General features: G+C 39.1%; 1 protein-coding gene across 2 annotated transcripts in view; it reads right to left on the bottom strand.

Moving 5' to 3' along the window:
• The window catches only part of Tmem232 (transmembrane protein 232), a 237,619-nt gene that overhangs the window by 118,098 nt on the left and 99,089 nt on the right, over positions 1–20,432 (bottom strand). For both annotated transcript variants that reach the window (XM_060368256.1, XM_060368255.1), the window contains exon 13: positions 7,091–7,338. In XM_060368256.1, coding sequence (XP_060224239.1) covers positions 7,091–7,338 — 248 coding nt within the window. The remainder of the gene's footprint in view (positions 1–7,090; positions 7,339–20,432) is intronic.

Here is a 20,432-nt window from a genome sequence, read left to right as displayed (position 1 = left end):
AGCCCAAACAGAAAACATGTGCAAGTCGTTATGGGGATCTGGACTGTGGAACAGACAACATAGCTTAAAGGGAACTGTCTGCCCAGCCCTGGTGCAGTAAGGCTTATTAAAAAAATCTAACAGGTTTCTGTGTCTTTTATTTATAAAATAGTGGGTTAAGAAATAACTGCCACCTTACACCCATCAGCATGGCCAAGATGAAAAACTCAAGTGACAACACATGCTGGGGAGGTTGTGGAGAAAGGGAAACCCTCCTCCACTGCTGGTGGGAATGTAAACTTGTACAACCACTCTGGAAATCAATCTGGCGCTTTCTCAAACTACTAGGAATAGAGCTTCCTCAAGATCCAGCCATTCTACTCCTAGGCATATATCCAAAAGGGGCTCAAGTACACAATAAGGACATTTGCTCAACCATGTTTGTAGCAGCTTTATTTGTAATAGCCAGAAGCTGGAAACAGCCCAGATGCCCCTCAACTGAAGAATGGATGCAGAAATTGTGGTACATCTACACAATGGAGTATTACTCAGCAATGAAAAATAAAGAAATCATGAAATTTGCAGGTAAATGGTGGGACCTGGAAAGGATCATCCTGAGTGAGCTGTCCCAGAAGCAGAAAGAAACACATGGTATATACTCACTCATGTAGACATATAACATAGGATAAACCTACTAAAAACTGTACATCTAAAGAAACTAAGGAAGAGAAAGGACCCTGACTAAAATGCTCAATCCCCATCCTGAAAGACAAAGAGGTTAGACATCAGAAGAAGAGGAAAACAGGAAACCACCTAGGAACCTGCCACAGAGGGCCTCCAAAAGCCTCTGCCCTGCAGACTATCAAAGAAGATGCTGAGACTTATGGCCAACTGTTGGGCAGAGTGCATGGAATCTTGTGTAAGAAGTGGGAAATATTAAGATCTGGAGAGGACAGGAACACCACAAGGAGAGCAACAGAACCAGAAAATTTGAACACAGAGAACTTCCCAGAGACTCATACTCCAACCAAGGACTATTCATGGAGATAACCTAGAACCCCTGCACAGATGTAGTCCAAGGCATCTTAGCGTCCAAGTGGGTTACATAGTAATGGGAAAAGGGACTGCCTCTGACATAATCTGATTGGCCTGCTCTTTGATCACCTCCCCCTGAGGGGGGAGCAGCCTTACCAGGCCACAGAAGATGACAATGCAGCTACTCCTGATGTGATCTGATAGACTAATATCAGAAGGAAAGAGAAGAGGACCTCCCCTATCAGTGGACTTGGGGAGGGGCATGCATGAAGAAGGGGGAGGGAAGGTGGGATCGGGAGGGGAGGGAGGGGCTTATGGGGGGATACAAAGTGAATAAAGTGTAATTAATAATAATAATAAAATAAAATAAAAATAAATAAACAAGTAACTAAAAAGAAAAAGAAATAACTGCCACCTTAGTAATTATACGAATCAATATTAAATATTAATAATCATTCAACAAAACTCAGATGGCTCGGCAACTAGCTGGATGTGATGCATATTGGTAATCCTATTGCCAGAAAGCTGAGGGGATATGATGACTTTAGCTCAAGCAGCTGAGACCAGCCTTGACCATAAAGTGACTTAGAAACTAAGGAAATTATTTATGGATAAATTAATTATTAATAATAAACTAAGAGAATTATTTGTTTATGCACCCCAAAAAAATGTTGTTGTTGTTTTTTTTTTTTTACCAGAAATTAGAACAGCAATGAGGCTGTGTTTGTTGCTGAAATCTAAGTCCAGGCATAGGCAATTACTTCTGTAGAGCTCTACATTGTTATCAGTGGGATAAGAAGAGGAAACGATATTCCTTTTGCTCACCTTTGGTTTCTAGGTCCTCTGTCTAAGTCTTTTTTTTTTTTTAATTCCTATAGTGAATTTTCTCCAGTATTTGCCTTTCTATCTGGTCACTATTGGTTAAATGGTGCTTTGGAGCTAGATACCTTTATGAAGGAGTCTTCAGAGGAGAAATGAGGCTCGCTTCTGATCATCCACCCATTCATGATGGCTTGTGACATCTGCCTAAAGGGCAGCAGAAACCCACAGTCTATGGCCACAGTATTTGCCTGATGTTATGTCGAGTTGTTTGTGGACAAATGAAGTCTTCAAACAAAGTATTGAGCAACTAAGCATTATTAATGATAAAGTTTAAATTGCTCTTCTCCTAAATCCATATTTATACAGAAATTATGAATTTTCAAGTTCATGATAATTCAGAAAATGTTCACCTTAGAAACTCAGACACAAACAAGTTTAGAAATGAAAGTTTCTTTTTTTTAACTTAGTTTTTGGGGTTTTAAATGTCTAACCTTAAGGTGAACTTAAGATACCCTTATTGACAATGAGAGAAAATGGAAAACACTGTGCTTTGATGTGGAAGGGTTATATACCTTGATTTCTGTCTGCAGTTTTCATGAAACTGCCATAATGATGTTTTTTCTTTTTTTTAAATAAAAAATAAAAATAAATAAATAAATAAATAATAAAAAATAAAATAAAATAAAAAATAAAAAATAAAATAAAATAAATAAAAAATAAAATAAAATAAAAAATAAAAAATAAAATAAAAAATAAAAATAAAAAAATTAAAAAAAGATTGCTAAGGGGCAAACAAAGCATCCAATGACATGTGCCACTAACTTAGGAACGCCTCACCCCAGTTTAACCCACAGAACCAAAGCGATCAACTTCCTTTGGAGAAATTTCATGAGAAGGGAATTCTATAAGTGATTTAAATAAAAATGTGCGCTTATAAATGCATGAAAGACATCAATTTTGTGTCATTTATAAGCAAAAAATCACAATTCCGACTTCAATTTTTGTACTAAAAATAAAAATATCCGTTTAAAAACTAAATATCCACAGCCCATGTGTGAGCTTCCCAATTCTCCCTTGCAAGTAAGTTTCCAGATCTCCACACTGAAATCAGAGCAGTCCGCTGAAGCAACAGAGAAACCTACTGTCTCTTTGCATTATCAGGTCCTAAGAAACTGGGGACAAAGGGGTAAGGGCTGCCTATTGGCATACGGAAGTGTGTGCTGGCTCCCAGGCTCACTCTGATCCTAGGGCCCCTCTGCTCTTCCCACCCCCGCCCTCCCCCATCCCTGGGGCTTTGCTTCCTTTCCCCAACTCTGTAACATCTAATATGTTGTATTTTAGTTCTGTTTCTATCTAAATGCTGATCTTTTATTTATACTTTGACCCAACTGCTGCTCAAAAGTGTGTTAATTCCCAAACTTTTAGAAATGTTTCAGTATTTGTACTTTGGTTTCTAGATTCATCACATTGGTTAGGGGAAAAAACAAAACAACAACAACAAAAAACTTGGTGTTTGTTTTATTCTTATTAGATATTTTAAAAGATTCTTGGTGACATAAAATGATTAACTCAAAAAAAAAAAAAGGTTCCATGGACTTGAAAAGAAATTAAATTCTATTGTTGTTGGGTGCCTGTTATTTAGGTATGTGTAGGATATATTTGATCTAGTTTTATTAAAACCCAATTGTTTCATATTGACCTATCAAATTCTTCTGTTTATTACTGAATGTTGGCTATTGAAATATCTATTATTATCATGTTTCTGTCTTTTTCTGTCATTGGGTTCATCAATCTCCGTCTCATATATTTAAAAGTTCTAATATCAAATGCATATATATTTGCAATGTCTAGATTTTTTAATGGGTTGGTCCTTTTCTTATTATGTGTTTTGCTTTGTGTGACAGTTTCGTACTTAACAGCAATTCTCTTTTTTTGGATTTTTTTATTTATTATTTTTATATTAATTACAGTTTATTTACTTTGTATCCCAGGTGTAGCCCCCTCCCTTCTTCCCTCCAACCCCACCTTCCTTCCCTCACCTCCTTCCTGCCACTCTCTAAGTCCACTAATGGAGGAGGTCCTCCTCCCCTTCCATCTGATCCTAGCTTATCAGGTCTCTTCAGGGCTGGCTACAATATCCTCTTCTGTGGCCTAGCAAGGCTGCTCCTCCCTCAGGAGAGGGAAGTCAAAGAGCCAACCATTGAGTTCATGTCTGAGACAGCCCCTGTTCCCCTAACTAGGGAACCCACTTGGATACTGAGCTGCAATTGGCTATATCTGGGCAGGGGTTCTAGGTTATATCCATTCATGGTCCTTGGTTGGAGAAACAGTCTCAGAAAAGACCCCTGGGCCCAAATATATTTGGTCCTTGTAGAGCTCCTGTCCTCTCCAGGTCATACTAACTCCCCCTTCTTTCATATGATTCCCTGCACTCTGCCCAAGGTTTGGTTATGAGTCTCAGCATCTGCTTTGATACAATGCTAGGTAGAGTCTTTCAGGGGCCCTCTGTGGTAGGCTCCTGTCCTGTTACTTGTTTTCTCCTATTTCCAATGTCCATCCCATTTGTCTTTCTAAGTGAGGATTGATCATCTTACCCCATGTCCTCTTTCTTGTTTATCTTCTTTAGGTGTATAGATTTCAGTATGTTTATCCTATCTTATAGGTCTAGTACCCACTTATAAGTAAGTATATACCATGTGTGTTTTTCTGCTTCTGGGATACCTCACTCAGGATGATCAAACAAATGGAGGCAAATAAAGAAGAAATTAACAAAGCTCTCAAAGAAATACAGGCAAATAGAGCCAAACAAGTAGAGGCACAATTAGCAGCATAGAGAGAGTAAACGAACAAAAGAATAGAAGCCATCATTGAAAAGCAGGACTCCACATTCAAATAGATGAAGGAAATGGTGTAAGACATGAAAACAGAATTAGAATCAATAAAGTATTACAAACAGAGAAAAACCTGGAGCTGGAGAACATAGAGAAAAGATCAGGAACTACAAAGGTAAGCATCACCAACAGAATACAAGAGATGGAAGAGAGAATCTCAGATGATGAAGATACACTTGCAGAAATTGATACTTCTCTCAAAGAAAAAATAAAATCAGAAAAGTTCTAAACACAAAACATCCAAGAAATCAAGGTGACCATGAAAAGACAAAATCTAAGAATAGTAGGAGTAGATGAAAAAGAAGACATCAGGCTCCAAGGTCCAGAAAAATATTTTCAAGAAGATCATAGAAGAAAATTTTCCCAACTTAAAGAAAGAGATGTCCATTAACAGCAATTCCTATAGATAGGTAGATAGATAGATAGATAGATAGATAGATAGATAGATAGATAGATAGATTAGATAGATATGGATGATAGATAGTACACAGATAATAGATGATAGATACTAAATACATAGATGATAGAGATAGATGGTAGATGATAGGTAAATAGATAGTGGACAGATAAGTGGATAGATGAGAGATGCATAGAGATTGTAGATGACAGGTAGGGAGATGATAGATAGTAGACAGAGGGACCTTTACTTTTGCTGCTGCTTGCATAGCAGGTCCCTTTCTGTCCCCTCAGCTCTAACTGTACCTATAGAAATAGACCAAACAGATTTTTACAAATACAACTAATGAGCATGAAAAAGTAGTCCTAAAGCCAGTATCATACGTGACAGGAAAACGAGAACAATTCTGAGTAGAAATAGGGAGAAAGAAAGGTCTGCATTCTGGATACTAATGTATTTTCTCTTATAATCACGTAAGAGAAAAGAAAGAAGACATGAGCATAAAAACCAAGAAAGAAAACTAAGTCTTTGTATTTGATAAAACTGTGTATCTGGAAAACAAATCTCTAAGTGGATTCACTAAGCATCTAAGCCAATTAATCTACACAATGTCACAACCTGGAACACACATAAGGAACAACCATAAGATGCTAAATATGGAGAAAAGATTATATTAAAAACAAGACAGATGGAACACTTACCAATGATCTTATCAAGAGAAATATATACATATAAGTTCTTTATTACTAAAGAACAAAAAAGACTGCCTTTTCATCCATAATCACATTCAGAATACTTCTCATTTGTGGAGGAGTGTTTTTTAAATATTCAGTAGATACTAAACTATCAACAATACTTTAGTCATGTCATAAATAAACAAATAAAGATTAATACTTCAAAGCCATTTGTAGTAATATAAAGTATATAGTTAAATCTAAATGACAGATACATTATCAGCAGTAATCTAGCGCAGCTAAATTTACTCACCATGTTGAGATCAGGCCGAAAGTGAAAGACTCAGGTCATATAGGAAAATGAGCCAAAACAAAGGCAGTCCAACATGACTTTCAAAATACAGAGAAGAAATGGCACATACCCTCTTAAAAGGATCAGATGTTTAAGGTACAGCCTAAGAATTATCAGTCATCAATAACTACCTGCCCAACTAAGAACTGAGACATCAGAGAATGAATTGCTAAAAATACTAACACGTAAGTGTTTGCTGTGCTACTGTCGAAATTAATGGCAAAAATGTATACTATGATGCATTCTTTAAATGAGCTGGATTGAAAATTTAAAAAAAAAAATCTTCCTGATAGAATAAAGCTTTACAGGAATATTTAACAATGTAAGTCATAGCCCATAGCATAGATCATTGTCTAATATATCAGGTTAGTAATAGGGGAAATAGCTAAGTACGTGTGTAATAAACACCCTAAGACCCTGAGGATACCGATCATTGAAGATATGTCAAGTACATATTGAAAATATCCACCTAAATCAATCTATCTCAAGCCTGCAATTTCCTAAGACATTAAATTTAAAGACACTCACAAGTGTTCAAAGCATAACTCATAATAATTATCCTTACGTTTGCAACATACCAAATGATTACTGTTTAAGACTGTTGGGATACGTGCATTTGATACACATTAAATGTGTATGTATGCGTGTGTACATACGAATGCATCTAAAACTGAGGTCAAAATGTTTGAACACTGGGTGTGTTTTTTTGTTCTTCTATTCTTCCTTCACAAGAATCACATTATGTGATTATATGTGCTGATTCTATTCTAAACACGAAAAGGCTGTTCCTGAGAAGGCGGCAAACTTTCTGAAGAGGAGCCTCCTAGGGAAAAGACAGCCCGGAGGCGGCTGGCCGAGAACTGCAGGGAAGAAACTTAAGTGCTAGGCCCCGAACCCGCGGACTGCTGTCGGTGGAGTAATAAAACACGGTTTCACTCACTTTAAAATGAAGCGTAGGACTTTCTTTTTTTCGGGCTGCTGTTTTTTGACCTTGGGCTTTCTTGGCAGATGTGCTTCCGATGGCTTCTTGGAAGGGACGGCGCTGGCGTCGAGCGAGGGGAAGAAGAGTCTGGAGAGCGTGGTGGCGACTCTCCACCCAACGTACTTGGAGAAGACCTCTTCTCCTAGGTTTGGTGTAGGTTTTGTGCTGTACCGAGTGAAAGGGTCAACCTGGTCATTTAATTCGGCCTGTTAGGGGGGAGAAAAAAAAAAAAAGCAGTTGGAACAGGACAGAATAAAAGGAGATTCGAAGTCATTTCATGAAACATCGAGCGTGCGCTCACTCTCCTTGACTAGCCGTGCCCACGAGCCAGGGGCCGGGCTCAGAGAGGGAAGGCCACAAGCCCTGTCACCTGAGCATGACCCGCGGGAGCCGCACGGTAGAGGAGAGAACGGCCTTCTACAAGCTGTTCTCCAGCCTCCACGCGCACATCTGTGCATGCGCGACACAGACGAACACAAATAAATGTAATTACATCTTTCTCAAAATAACCTTTGCAATAGAGAGTTTTCCCCCAAACTTTTTTTAGAAAAGAAAATCTCAGTAATAAGAACGATTATGTATTTGTTTCCAGTTAGGTGGTTTTAAATGTAATGATAAGATTAACATTTTAAACCTAACACATTCGACATACAGGAGTTCTTTAAACACAAGTGCCTGAAGTACTGTACACTCTATTACAGGAAACTTCCTTTACCCTGCCTACAGCTTAAAACTCCATTAAAGTGAGCAAACATTTCTCTAGAGTAGATTTTTAAATCAAAGGAAATGTAGAGACAACAACTTTGCATTTAGCTATGGTTGAAAATGTTTTAGGGTTTCTATTGTTTTTTTATTTTTGCTTTAATGGCACGTAAAACATGAAAACTATGCATGTTAATCAGATACCATGTTATGTTTCAAAGCTTGTAGATTCTAATTAGTGACATAAGCCAAAACCATGACAGAGAGTGCAAAACATTTCAGCAAATTTCATTCAAAATAGGATACTGTTTGGAATCCCAATATATTTTTGATAATATCCAAGATGGACTGAATATTTTTGAAACACTCAGAGGCTTATTTTCTTTGTCTTGACTTTGCAATAAGACATGAAGATTTTAAAATCTCACATGCTATATTTTGCAAATGGTCATATTATAAGTTGGATGCTGTTTATTTTTGTTTCCATTTTAAATCTTTATTGAACATTATTTGTCTTCACATAGCTCTGTATCATCACTTAGGGTTCATTTTAGATGCCTGAAGTGCCTGTTATAAAGTTGATAGGAATGGTTAGAGCTGAGCAGATGCTTCAGTCAAGGAAGCACCTCCCTAGCAAGAAAACCTGAGTTCTGACCCCCAGAAAACACACACACACACACACACACACACACTTCCTCTGTAATCAACTGCAGTAAATGCAGAGACTCATGATGTTCACATGCTGAGAACAAACAACAGTTAAGATCTCAGCCCTAAGCAGGGTGTCTGTGTCACCCCCTTGAAGGCTCAGGGAACATCGGGAGAGAGAGGGTGGGAAGAATTTAAAAGCTAAAAGGCAGAGAAAGGATCTAAAAAATGCTACCCCCTCAGCAGGACACAACCATCACAATAACAATCTCACAGTTCTGTTTGTCTGTCCTGGACTCGTGCAAGACTGGGTGTGTCCTCAGTCAGGGATGGATGGGGAGAGGAGGAGACAGAAGAGTGTATGACTGACGATCACCTGAATGGGTTCTGTACATGTGTGAAACTGCTAAAGAAAAATTTACAAAAAAATGTTTTTAAAGTTTAAACTTAAAAACTCCCACAAGTCTATTGTTCAGATAAACTATTATGAACATATTGAATTGCTGATCTATACATGAACATAATAAATAACTTTATGTGTTTTTAAAAGGAACATGAAATTTTGGTTGTATAGGAGGAATAACCTCAAAAGATCTATTTACAGCAGGGTGAATACAGTTGATAATTATGTCATGTTCTCTTGAAAAATACTGAGAGGAGCTTTGAAGTGCTCTGCAACAAAAAAATGTTAGCCATGTGGAGCATGTTAATTGGCTTAATTTAGTTATTTCATACACAGAATATATAGATTTCTGAGAATTGTACTTAAAAGTACATACAATTTTGCCATGAAAAAATAAAATGTTAGTAAGTGACATCATCAAAGCAGGACATTTCTTTATTCTGTTTCAGAAAAGAGAACTTTATCAATAGTTCTCATTGGAATATATCCACTTTTAAAGCATTTAAGTTCAATTATGTCTAAGAACTGCAATCAGCGCACAATTATATTCAGACTATGTATAGCCGAACTGAATCTGATGCTTACTAACCAGAAATCCCGGGTAGAGTGTTCAGTTGGAAACAGGAAGTCAAACTGTGTATGGCGCGTGACAGCCACCATGACATTCAAGACACTATTTAACTCTTCGGTGGGTAAGGCTCCCTCTGTAAGACGTCAATCACACCTCTGTCTTCAACTTACCAGCTCTGTCTTAATTCTCATTAGTAAAAGCGCTTTAAAGCATACAGCGACATATACTGTAGCACACACGTAAGACTTTACTGCGAGCATGGAAATTACTGACATGGGCTAGAGGCATAAAAGAGTGAGCAAGTACGCAGGCCTGCAGAAACAATGGCTTCTCACAACATCACGTACTGGAGACATACATTGTTGTGGAAACCTGCATCACCCTAACCCTAGACTTATGATGCGGTTTCCATCGTGTCTCATCTGAGTGTAGGACTGGCTGTAGATTGAGATGTCAGATGACTTATCAAGGTGGAGGCATTCCTTCATCCCTGCTCTGGTAACATTGCTGAAAGCTTGAGAAAACCCACAACTCATGGACATCTAAGGCCTTCTCGCTTCTCGGTCAAACAATCATGTTCCTTGTTTATGAAACCTCCCCACCTAGATAGACTTCCTACCTTCTTCTCCAGCATCTCGCCTAGTGACCATCCTTGAACCCGTCACCTCCACTGTCTCCCCAGCCTGCCGTATCCAACTCGAGGACCACTACTGTGCTTCTGCGTAGTCTGGCCACCCCACATGCACTTCAGCCACCATCTAAGCTTCTGCCGGAACCCACCCTTCCAGCCCTTCAAGAATGAGACTCCATCTGGCCCAGAATTAAGGCCAACAGTTGATAAGCGGAACCTCACAGAACTAAAAACCTACTGCACAACGAAAGAACAAACTCCGTGACAGGAACCCCTCAAGCTGGAAGAGGAGGTTTGCTATAGATGTGAGAGAGGACTGATATCTATAATATATAAAGAACTCAAGAAACAAGTATTAAAAAGAGCAAATGACTCCATTTAATGACTCCATTTGAAAAAAAAAAAATATGGGCCTGATACCTGAACAGAGTTCTCAAAAGAAGAAAAAAAAAAGGCTAAGAAATATCTCAAAAAAATGTTCATCATCCCTAGCAATCAGGGAAATGCAAATCAAAACACCTTTGAGATTTCATCTTACACCAGTCAGAATAGCAAAGACCAAAAAAATCAATGGACAAGAAAAACAGTGGAAAAAGAAACCCTCATTCACTGTTGGTAGGATTGCAAATTGGTACAGCCATGAAGAGAACAAGCGCAAAGAATTCTCAAAATGCTAAAAGTAGGAACCTACTATACACTCCTGGGCATATGTCCACGGCACTCAACATCAAACTCCATAAATCCTTTTTCAGCCATACTCATTGCTGCTCTCTTCACAATAGAGAATGTAAGTCATTGAAGACTAGATGAAGAAATGGATACCTTGGTCAAAGAAAAATGTTAAATATATATTAAAAAATCCTGGCATAAAACATTCAGGAAATCTAAGACACTATGAAAAAAATCTAAGAATAACAGAAATAGAAGAAGGAAAAAAAATAGATCAAAAGCACAGAAAACACTGAACAAAAGTATCAATCTATCAAGATACAAGAAGCATACAGAACACCAGAGAGATGGGACTAGAAAAGAAATTCCCCACGGCACATAATAACCAAAACACTAAACTTACAGAACAAAGATTACTAAAGCTGCAAAGAGGGAAGAAGAAGCAGCACATAAGGCAGACCAATTAGAATAATACCTGACTTCCCAAAGGACCTGTAAAAAACAGAAGAGCCAGGATGAATGCTCTACAAACTTGGAGGCCACAAATGCCAGCCCAACAAAACTTTATTTCTATTATTATTATTATTATTATTATTAATTATTAACTCACTTTGTATCCCAGTTGTAGCTGGCTCCCTCCAGTAAAACTTTCAATCACAATAGATGGAGAAAGAAAGTCATTCCACAATAAAAACAAATTCAAGTGGTAGCTACCTACCAATCCAACTCTCAACATCCATTGTCTCAATTCTGCCAATAAAAAGACACAGACTGACACTGGATACAATAAGAGGTCCATTTTTCTGTTGCTTCTGACAAAGATACCTTACCATCAAGGATAAACATCACCTCGGGGTAAAGGTTGAAAAAATATTTCAAGCACATGAACCCAAGAAGCAAGCCAGTGCAGCCATTAAGATCCAACAATACAGACTTCAGGCCACAATTAAGCCAAAAAGATAGTGATATTCATCAAAGGAAAAACCCATTAAAAGGCTATTGCAACTGTAAACATTTATGCACCAAACACCAGGGCAACCAAGTTCATAAAAGAAAAACTACCACAGTTTAAATCACATATTGACTCACACAATGAGTGATACTGGGTGGCTTCAATACCGTGCTCTCACCAAGTCATCCAGACAAAACTAAGCAGAAATGCTGGAGTTAACAACTTTGTAAATCAAATGGACCTGACAGACAGAACATTTCACCCAAACACAAAAGATGATACTTTCTCTCAGCATCTCATAGAACTTTCTCCAAAACTGACCACACAGTCAGATACAAAGCGAGTCTCAATGGATACAAGAAAATTGAAATAACACCCTGCATCCCATCTGACTAGCACCAATTTAAAGCTAGCTATCAACAACAGAAAGCTTGGTACCGGAATCTTACCCACCTACTCAATGATTCTGAAGTCATGAGTCTTTCGGGAGAAGCTACGACACCTCTTTACTAATTCCTAATGACATTCTAAACATTTGTCCTTATAAACACAGATAAGTATAGTCTTCACCCTTCGTCAAGGAAACTTCTTTTTACAAGAGATGGGACCCTCTACAGGAAACCACAACCAATCGAAATACAGAGTTGTGGAGCCCAGTTCCAAATGCTACATCTACACGACTCGCCCATGCCTAAGGCTCAGAGAGCATTGCAGAAGAGGGGACGGAAGGATTGTAAGAAGTTTGCTGCGACATTGTGTCTCCTAGCAGCAGCAGAAGCTACATCCATAAATGTGAGCTGAGCAAGGACAACAGCAAATAGACATGTCAAAGTGGACAGGAAACGCCCATGAGGCCTCAACTTTTCACAAAGAACAACAGGCAGCTAAGGAATGCTGAGACTGGCAGAAGCCAGCCTTCCCCAGGGAGAGTACACCAATCGGTGAGTCAACACCAAATGGTCAGCCATGAAAACACACATATGAGTGACAGTATTTAGACTGAGCAGGTTGTGTTTAGGGACATACATGCATGCAATAACAATTATTAAATAAAGAGTCCGTGAATTTGAAGGAGAGTGAAGAGAGGTATATGGGATAAACAGAGGAAGAGAGGGGCATGGAGAAATGTTGTGATTAAATTAAGATCTCAAAAACAAACAAAAAATTAAAAAAAAAAATTTTTTTCAGGATCAAAAGTTTTATTTCACCTCTGGTTTTGGTAAACGTACCAACAGAAGTTCCTTGTAAGGGCATAAACTTTCTCTCTCTCTCCTCTCTCTCTCTCTCTCTCTCTCTCTCTCTCTCTGTGTGTGTGTGTGTGTGTGTGTGTGTGTGTGTGTGTGTGTGTGTGTGTGTCTCATGTCTGTCTGTCTCTCTCCAGTCTGTCTCTGTCTCAAATTAAAAAATTTTTAAGTTGTACTTCTGTATTTTTCTTCCTGGAAATTTCCTGAAAAGAATACAGGCTCTGTACTTTGAAATAACTGAAATTAGGTTTTGCTTTTCCATATTACCAGGAAAATGTTAATCTCTCTCGAGTTTTGTTCTTCCTAGGGTTAAGTGAGATCATGTGGATGGTTGTTCTGGTAGACGATGTAAACCATAACAGACCTCAGCTCCCTTCACGGCCCCTAGAATCTGCTCCTACACCAAAATAGAAATACTCAGCCCAGCCTTTGTCTTTCCAAAGCCCATTGAGTCCCTCAGTGACTTCTGTGGTAGGAAGTTTATCAAATGAGATTACACATGTAATTCCATAGTGGTGGTCTAGAGTCAGCGTCCTTCTAATATGCTGCCATTCAGACATTGAAATGCCATCTATACACAAACTAAGTCTTTAGTTCTTGTTCATGTATTTAACAAAGCCTTAATAACCCTCCCTCAAAGTCGTTTCCTATTTATTCCTACTATTAGCTTGGCTGTGACTCATGTCTCAATCCCCACGTTTAACCATTTATGGCTATTTACATTCTCACTGAATGTCCCTGTTTTACAGTGATGTCTATGTAGGCTTTACTGAATCAGGGTTGTATTTTTTGTTGTTGTTGGATTGTTAATATTTGGTTTTGTTCGGAAAAGTGACAATTTTTTAATGTCTATGTAACTGAGAATTAAAATTATAAGAACAAGGTTCCTGAAGATGAGTTCTCCAACAGAGGTGTTCTAGCCAGAGGCAAGAGCAGATGGCTGCCCTTTGATTTTGTAGCGGGAATAAAGATGGTGATGCCAGCATTAATGCAGGGTGGTAGGAAGATGATAAATCATCAAAGCAGAAATTCTCCCAGGGAATTAGGAGATAGTAGCAATTCAAAAGTGGGGGGAAGCTCTCCTGAGTCCCAAATTTTGAATCAATGATTAAGGAAATGTAGAAAACACAACAAAATCTGAGCTAACTTGGATTACTAGTGACAGAGGCCATCTCTACACTCTCTTAAGTATTATTGGAACTGACATTATTTAACTTGCTTTAGAAAACATTTTTCTAAGTTTAAGTACCAAAGTGTTACTTTCTATAGGAATTCTAATCACACGAAGGGACAGTGTGAGTGATTCTTTGTCATTAAAATTCTGGTCCTGAGGGCATCCATCACTTTTCATTACAGTGTGGTACATGCAGAATGCCAGTCTCCACTCTTGTAGGGGCATTAAAGTTTTAAGACAAATTGAGGGACAGGATTCAAGAAAGGATTAAATGAGAATGCTGCGTTTCCCACTCACAACTCATGTGGTTTCCTGTTTTTCAAGGCCTCTGAAGATTTTCCCCTACTGCCGAGTTGAAGATGGAACCACCTGCCCAAGGGTTCTTGTAAATGTTCAACACAAAAGGCGACCATGTTTCTGAGCTCTTTCTGACCTCGAATCTCTTCAATGTCAGCTCCTCCTAAATGTTTACTTTCAGAAAAGGCACGATGTAGAGCAAGCAGCTGAGCCTTTGAGTAACGCTCATGGACAGGGCACAAACCACCTGCCAGTTCGTTCACCCTGAGCCACATTGGCACCCATTGGTGGGAGGGCTATGGCGCTGAACTGGGAGGGATGAGTGACATGCTTAGTGCTTGGCCTCGCCTGTGTACTGCGCAGGCTCCATGAGCATCGCTGTTGTCTTAAACACAGTTCTGTGAAGTAAGCATTTTGTCGTTAAGACTCTAAGGAGAACACTTCTCCAAAAAACACATCTACCTTTCCACACCCAGCTTTCCCATTTATGCCAAAATAAAAGTCAGACGTGAAAGAGACAGACAGGTCCTGAGAGACTAACAGCCCCTGGCCACTGTCTTTTCTACCCAGAAGGCTGCGTCACATAGTCTAAAAACAATTTTGCCTTAACAATCTTGCCATGAAATTAGAACTACAAAGGGTTTTACTGGATGAGTCAAAGAAACTCTGAAAAAAGTCACACATTTATCTGAGCTGTGCATATTTCTCTTTGATATTTCAGGTCGCATACCAGATGGCAGAAAGCCTTTCTAAGTGATGGCTCCTCCTGCGTGTGTCAGCATATGCCACTGAATCACCAGCACAGAGAAGCCTTGTTCAACACAAGTCTTCCTGGAAACATTTCAAACAAAACATGTTAATGAGGATTTGTTTATCATGCCACTCTGCACATAGGCCAGGTTTTTCCTTATATTGGGTTTCTACTCACTTTGTTGAACAAAGGACTCATGTTTAGGGATCTATTCGGAATTGATTTCCATTTCAAATACTGTTGTCATATATTTCACCTCTCCTCAAACCTCCCAAGGCACCCAGTATCATGAACAGATACTACAAGATCACTGATGGCAGGATGTTATTATGGCTTTATAAAAAGCATGCACTGCATGCTACTACATAATTTAGTTAGCAATGGCTTCATCAGTGTTGAGGATGAGATGAAGCATTAAATTAAAAACTTATTCATTAAACTTTAAAAAATCTATCATATGAAATACATATTTAATTTTGATGGGTAAGATTTCTGTTTACCTCTGCCAGCATTCTAGTACATACTTTCCCTATACAATGCACAGTGGATTATAATAAAGTTCCCCATCGCTCACTGGAAGTTACAGTATTGTCCGACATGAACAGTGGCTGGGGAAGCAAGGAATTGGGGCAGGAAAGAGCAATGCCTGCCTTATAGACATCCATACTAGCAATACCAAAAAACGAGAGTGGAATACATTTTTAACGTATTCCAGATTTCTTAAGTCGCAAGCTTTCACTGTACAGGTGTTGTTTTTAATGTTCCCTACTCATGCGAAGTCGTAGGGGAACGGCTAAAAATAGACACACTTTAGTCACCCGTGAAGAACATCTTCCAGACGGTTTATATCACAGAAGACACGTAAGGTGGTCCTGTGAAACTTAGGAATAAGCAAGTTGTTAAAGAAGCAGGAGGACACATAGGAATAAATAACTAAACTCGGGGGGGGGGGGTTGTTTTTTTGTTTTGGTTTGGTTTGGTTTTTGGTTTTGGTGTGTGTGTGTGTGTGTGTGTGTGTGTGTGTGTGTGAATGAGTGTTCTCAACAGAGTGGCCAAAGAAAGAAATAAGAGAGAGGTTAGTCCTAGGATGTTCATTTTTTACTGAAAAAAAAAAAAAGTCACTTGATGAGAAAACATTCCCAATTCCTTGATTTAAAAACAAGATTTTATTGGAGCCAAAACATTCAGCGCAGTAACCTCTGGGTCAAATGTGCTCATTTTCTAGAAACTGATTTTGGTTTGCCTTACTTGCCTGTGGGACATTTGGTTAGCTGTCTTGCTGTGATTGTATTAGCTGTCTTAAGAAGGAAAGATATAAAAATATAAATGGATATCTGTGTGCTTAACTGAGAAAGTGGCACAGAAGGGTAAGACGCTGGCTTTGGAATTCAAGAAATCTAATTTCCATATAGCAATACCAGGAGCAGAGACAGAAGCTGGGACTGCCAGCGAAGCTCAGAGGTCCTTGGCAAGCTACTTTGATTGGTTGAATAATAAGTATGGAAAAGTTTAAGAACTTAGCTTACAGATTACTTCTCCTAAAGCCTGTTATACCACCGACACCATCAAACAAGCTTAGAAAAACATTTTATCACCAAAGGAATAAGAATGAGGCAAGAAAAAAAAAAAAAACACTGAAATAATAATAAAGCAACTGCGTAGACACTTAAATTTACAATTATCTGTACCACCGTAAAAATCCCATCCTACTTTACATAGCCTAGAATCATCTGGGAAATGAGTCTCAGTGAGGAATGGTCTAGATTTTGTTGGCCTGTTCGGGATAGTCTTGATTGTGTGAATCGATGTTAAAGATCCAGCCTGAAAGTGAGTAGCACATTCCCTAGATTTGGCTTATGAACTCTATAAAAAAGGAAGAGGGAGCTGAATGCCAGCTTGCATTCATTGATTCATTCCTCTCTGCTTTTGATATGTGACCAGTTCTCTCAAGCCCCTGTCATTTGTCCTTCCCTGCTGTGACAGACTGTCACGAGGAATCATGAGCTAAAACTTTTCTCTCTCAAGTTTTTTTTCATCAAAGTACTTTATAACAAAAATGGACAAAGATGCTAAGATATCATTTAAAAAACAAATTGAAGAATTAAGCCTGAAATAAATGGAAACTTATAAGATTCACTACCACCTGAATCAACTATTTAAATATCAGCATTTCCATAAAGAAAAATCAGATTTATGAAGGGTGGGGGGACTAGATGGATCAGGAAAGTGGAACATTAAATGAAGTGACCCAAATTCAGAAGGACAAAAACCACAGTTTCTGTCATATGTAGACCCGAGCTTGTAATGTATAATGTATGTGTATGGATGGAGGTAACTGTGTGGTTAGCCTTCAAAATTAAAATGGAAACCAAAAAAATATAGATCCAGGTGCCCAGGAAGAAGCAGGGACGACAGAATATAAATGACTTGAAAGCAGAATGGCAACTGGAGATAGAGCTACAAGCACGGGTCAAAGAAGAAGGAGCGGAGCCACAAGGAAGAAAAGCATCTACTAAAACAAACTTTGAAAACGCCGCAGTATGTAACGCCTTCTACCGTGATTTTGAAATTAGAAGTCAAACAAGTGCCAGCTCTTTCCACGAGACAATGAGAAAATTTGTACAAGAGTGCTCGTGGTAGACTAGTCAGAGATGGAAAATACCGCGCATCTCTATCAGCGGGAAATATGATGGATAAGTTATAAATCAATATGATGAGATGCTGAGCCACAATTTGAATTGTTACACAGAACAGTGATGAATCAGGGAAATATGTTAGCTGGCACGGACAAATACTAATTATGTAATCTATGAATCTACTCACAGAAACAAAACCTAGAGATCAAGATAAATGCCTTATTTTGAGAAGAACAGAGTGATTAGAAGGAATAAATGTGTGAAATCTTAATCTTTTAAATATTTTCATTAAATATTCACTTAAGTGTTCGGCTTTGAAAGATCAGAGCTAAACATTTTTAATCTATATGTCTTTACTTGTTTCTGTTTCAAGAAAAATTAAGTCTAGACACAAGGCTATCGGGTGTCAGAACATTAAATAACAAAGAACTAAAGCCATATACACTGCAGCCGTGTTTGACACCAGAAAGTGAGAATGTGCTAAACAAGGAAAGGAATGGGAGGAGGAGGAAAAACATGAGCAGCACAGAACAAAACCAAAACCCACAATGACTGGAGGTATGTGAAAATCACAGAAGAATACAATGAAATAGTACAAAACGTGTGATAATAACAAATAGGATCGGATAACCATTCAGAAAGAAGTTATATCTGGAGTTTATAAAGATAGCTGAACAATACACAGACTATTTGAGACCAAAATAAATAAATAAATAAATAAATAAATGCTTTTGAATTACTAGTTCACAGATGAAGGAAATCCAAATAGTGACAAGGTTCATGCAAATTAACCATATTTGTATTAAAACTTAAATCACAGATTACCTCTATTACAGCAATGCTCTCCCACCATCCATAGGACCATGAATATATGCAGAAGACCTGATATCCCTCCATCCACGGAGAAAACCAGATTGTCCACTGTCTGAGGGTTTCTATTTTTGTAAGGAACCATCATGACCAAAAGCAACTTGTGGATGAAAGTATATTTTGCTTACACTTCCTTATCACCACTCATCATCAAAGGAAATCAGGCAAGAACTCATGAACCTGGGGCAGGAGCTGATACAGAAGCCATGAAGGAGTGCTATTAAGACGCTTGCTCCTCATGACTTGCTCAGCCTACTTTCTTACAGCACTCAGGACCACCAGCCCTGGGACGACCCCACCCACAGTAAGCTGGGCCCTCCTCCTTCTCAAAGAGGATTGAGCATCTTCCCTAGGGTCCTCCTTGTTGTTCAGCTTCTTTAGGACAATAGATTTTAATATATTATCTTACATTATATGGCTAATAGCCACTTATTAGTGAGTCTATACCTTGTGTGTCTTTCTGCTTCTGGGTTACCTCACTCAGGATGATCTTTTCTAGTTCCATCCATTTAACTGCAAATTTCATCATTTCCTTGTTTTTAATTGCCCAGTAGTATTCCACTGTGTAAATGTACCACAATTTCTGTATCCATTCTTCAGGCCTCTGAAAGACTCTACCCAGCATGGTATCAAAGCAGCTGCTGAGACTCATAGCCAAACTTTGGGCAGAGTCCAGGGAATATTAAAAGAAGCAGGAGTTAGAAAGACCTGGAGGGGACAGGAACTCTACAAGGAGAACAACAGAGCCAAAAAATCTGGTCCCAGGGGTACCTGCAGAGACTAATGAATCAACCAAGGACCATGCATGTAGGGGACCTGGACACCCTGCTCAGATGTAGCCCAAGGGCAGCTCAGTCTGCATGCGGGGGAGGTCCCTAGTAAGGAGAGCAGGGGCAGTTTCTGGCATGAACTCAGTTGCCTGCTTTTTTATCCTCTCCCCCTGGCAAGGTGGCTTACTAGGCCACAGAGAAAGAGTATCTGATAGTCCTGATGAGACCTGATAGGCTGGGGTCAGATAGTAGGAGAGGAGGACCTCCCCTATCAGCAGACTGGGGGAGGGGCATGGTGGGGAGAGGGAAGAGGAGGTGGGATCAGGGGGATAAAGGAGGGGGCTACAACTGGGATACTAAGTGACTAAATTATAATTAATAATAATAATTTTTTTAAATCAGTCTTTAAAAAAAAAACAAATTCTCTTTTAAATTCAAAGTCTCTGTAAAACTTCAAAACCCTTTTACAAGTTCAAAGTCCTTCAATTATAGACTCATGTAAAACCAAAACAAGTTAAATGTTTTCTTATTCCAAGAAAACGGAAAAACAAAATGGGGTTCAGGCAGCCCCAGCAATCTGAAGGTTGGCGCTGGACTTCCGGGATCCACTCACCACCGTCTGGGCTTCTCCCAAGAGCTTGCTGCAGCAAGTACAGCTTGTCCCGTGGGCTCGGGTTGACTCCCTCCGCCCCAGAGCTCCTGCTGTCCTCGCTGGTTGCTCCCTGGCACTGGCATCTTACCACAGCTGGGCTGCACGTTGAACTAGCCTCTCCCTGGGCTCTCTTCAGGGTGCCAAGCCTCAACTCTCTGCATGCCCCCTTAAGTCCTGGGGCTCCAACTGATACTAAAGCTGTGTCTTCGCCAATGGCCTCTCCCAGTGCCAAGCATCAGCTGCTTTGTATGAACCCTGTATGCCCTCAAAACCAGCACCACCTGAGAGCCTCTTCTACATTATCAAGTTCATCAGCCGGCGTGAGGTACA

This window comes from Meriones unguiculatus, chromosome 15 (assembly GCF_030254825.1).
Source record: "Meriones unguiculatus strain TT.TT164.6M chromosome 15, Bangor_MerUng_6.1, whole genome shotgun sequence".
In the NCBI taxonomy this organism is placed as follows: Eukaryota; Metazoa; Chordata; class Mammalia; order Rodentia; family Muridae; genus Meriones; species Meriones unguiculatus.
Note: the sequence above shows the minus strand (reverse complement) of the source record. Positions and strands in the feature narration are given on the sequence as shown.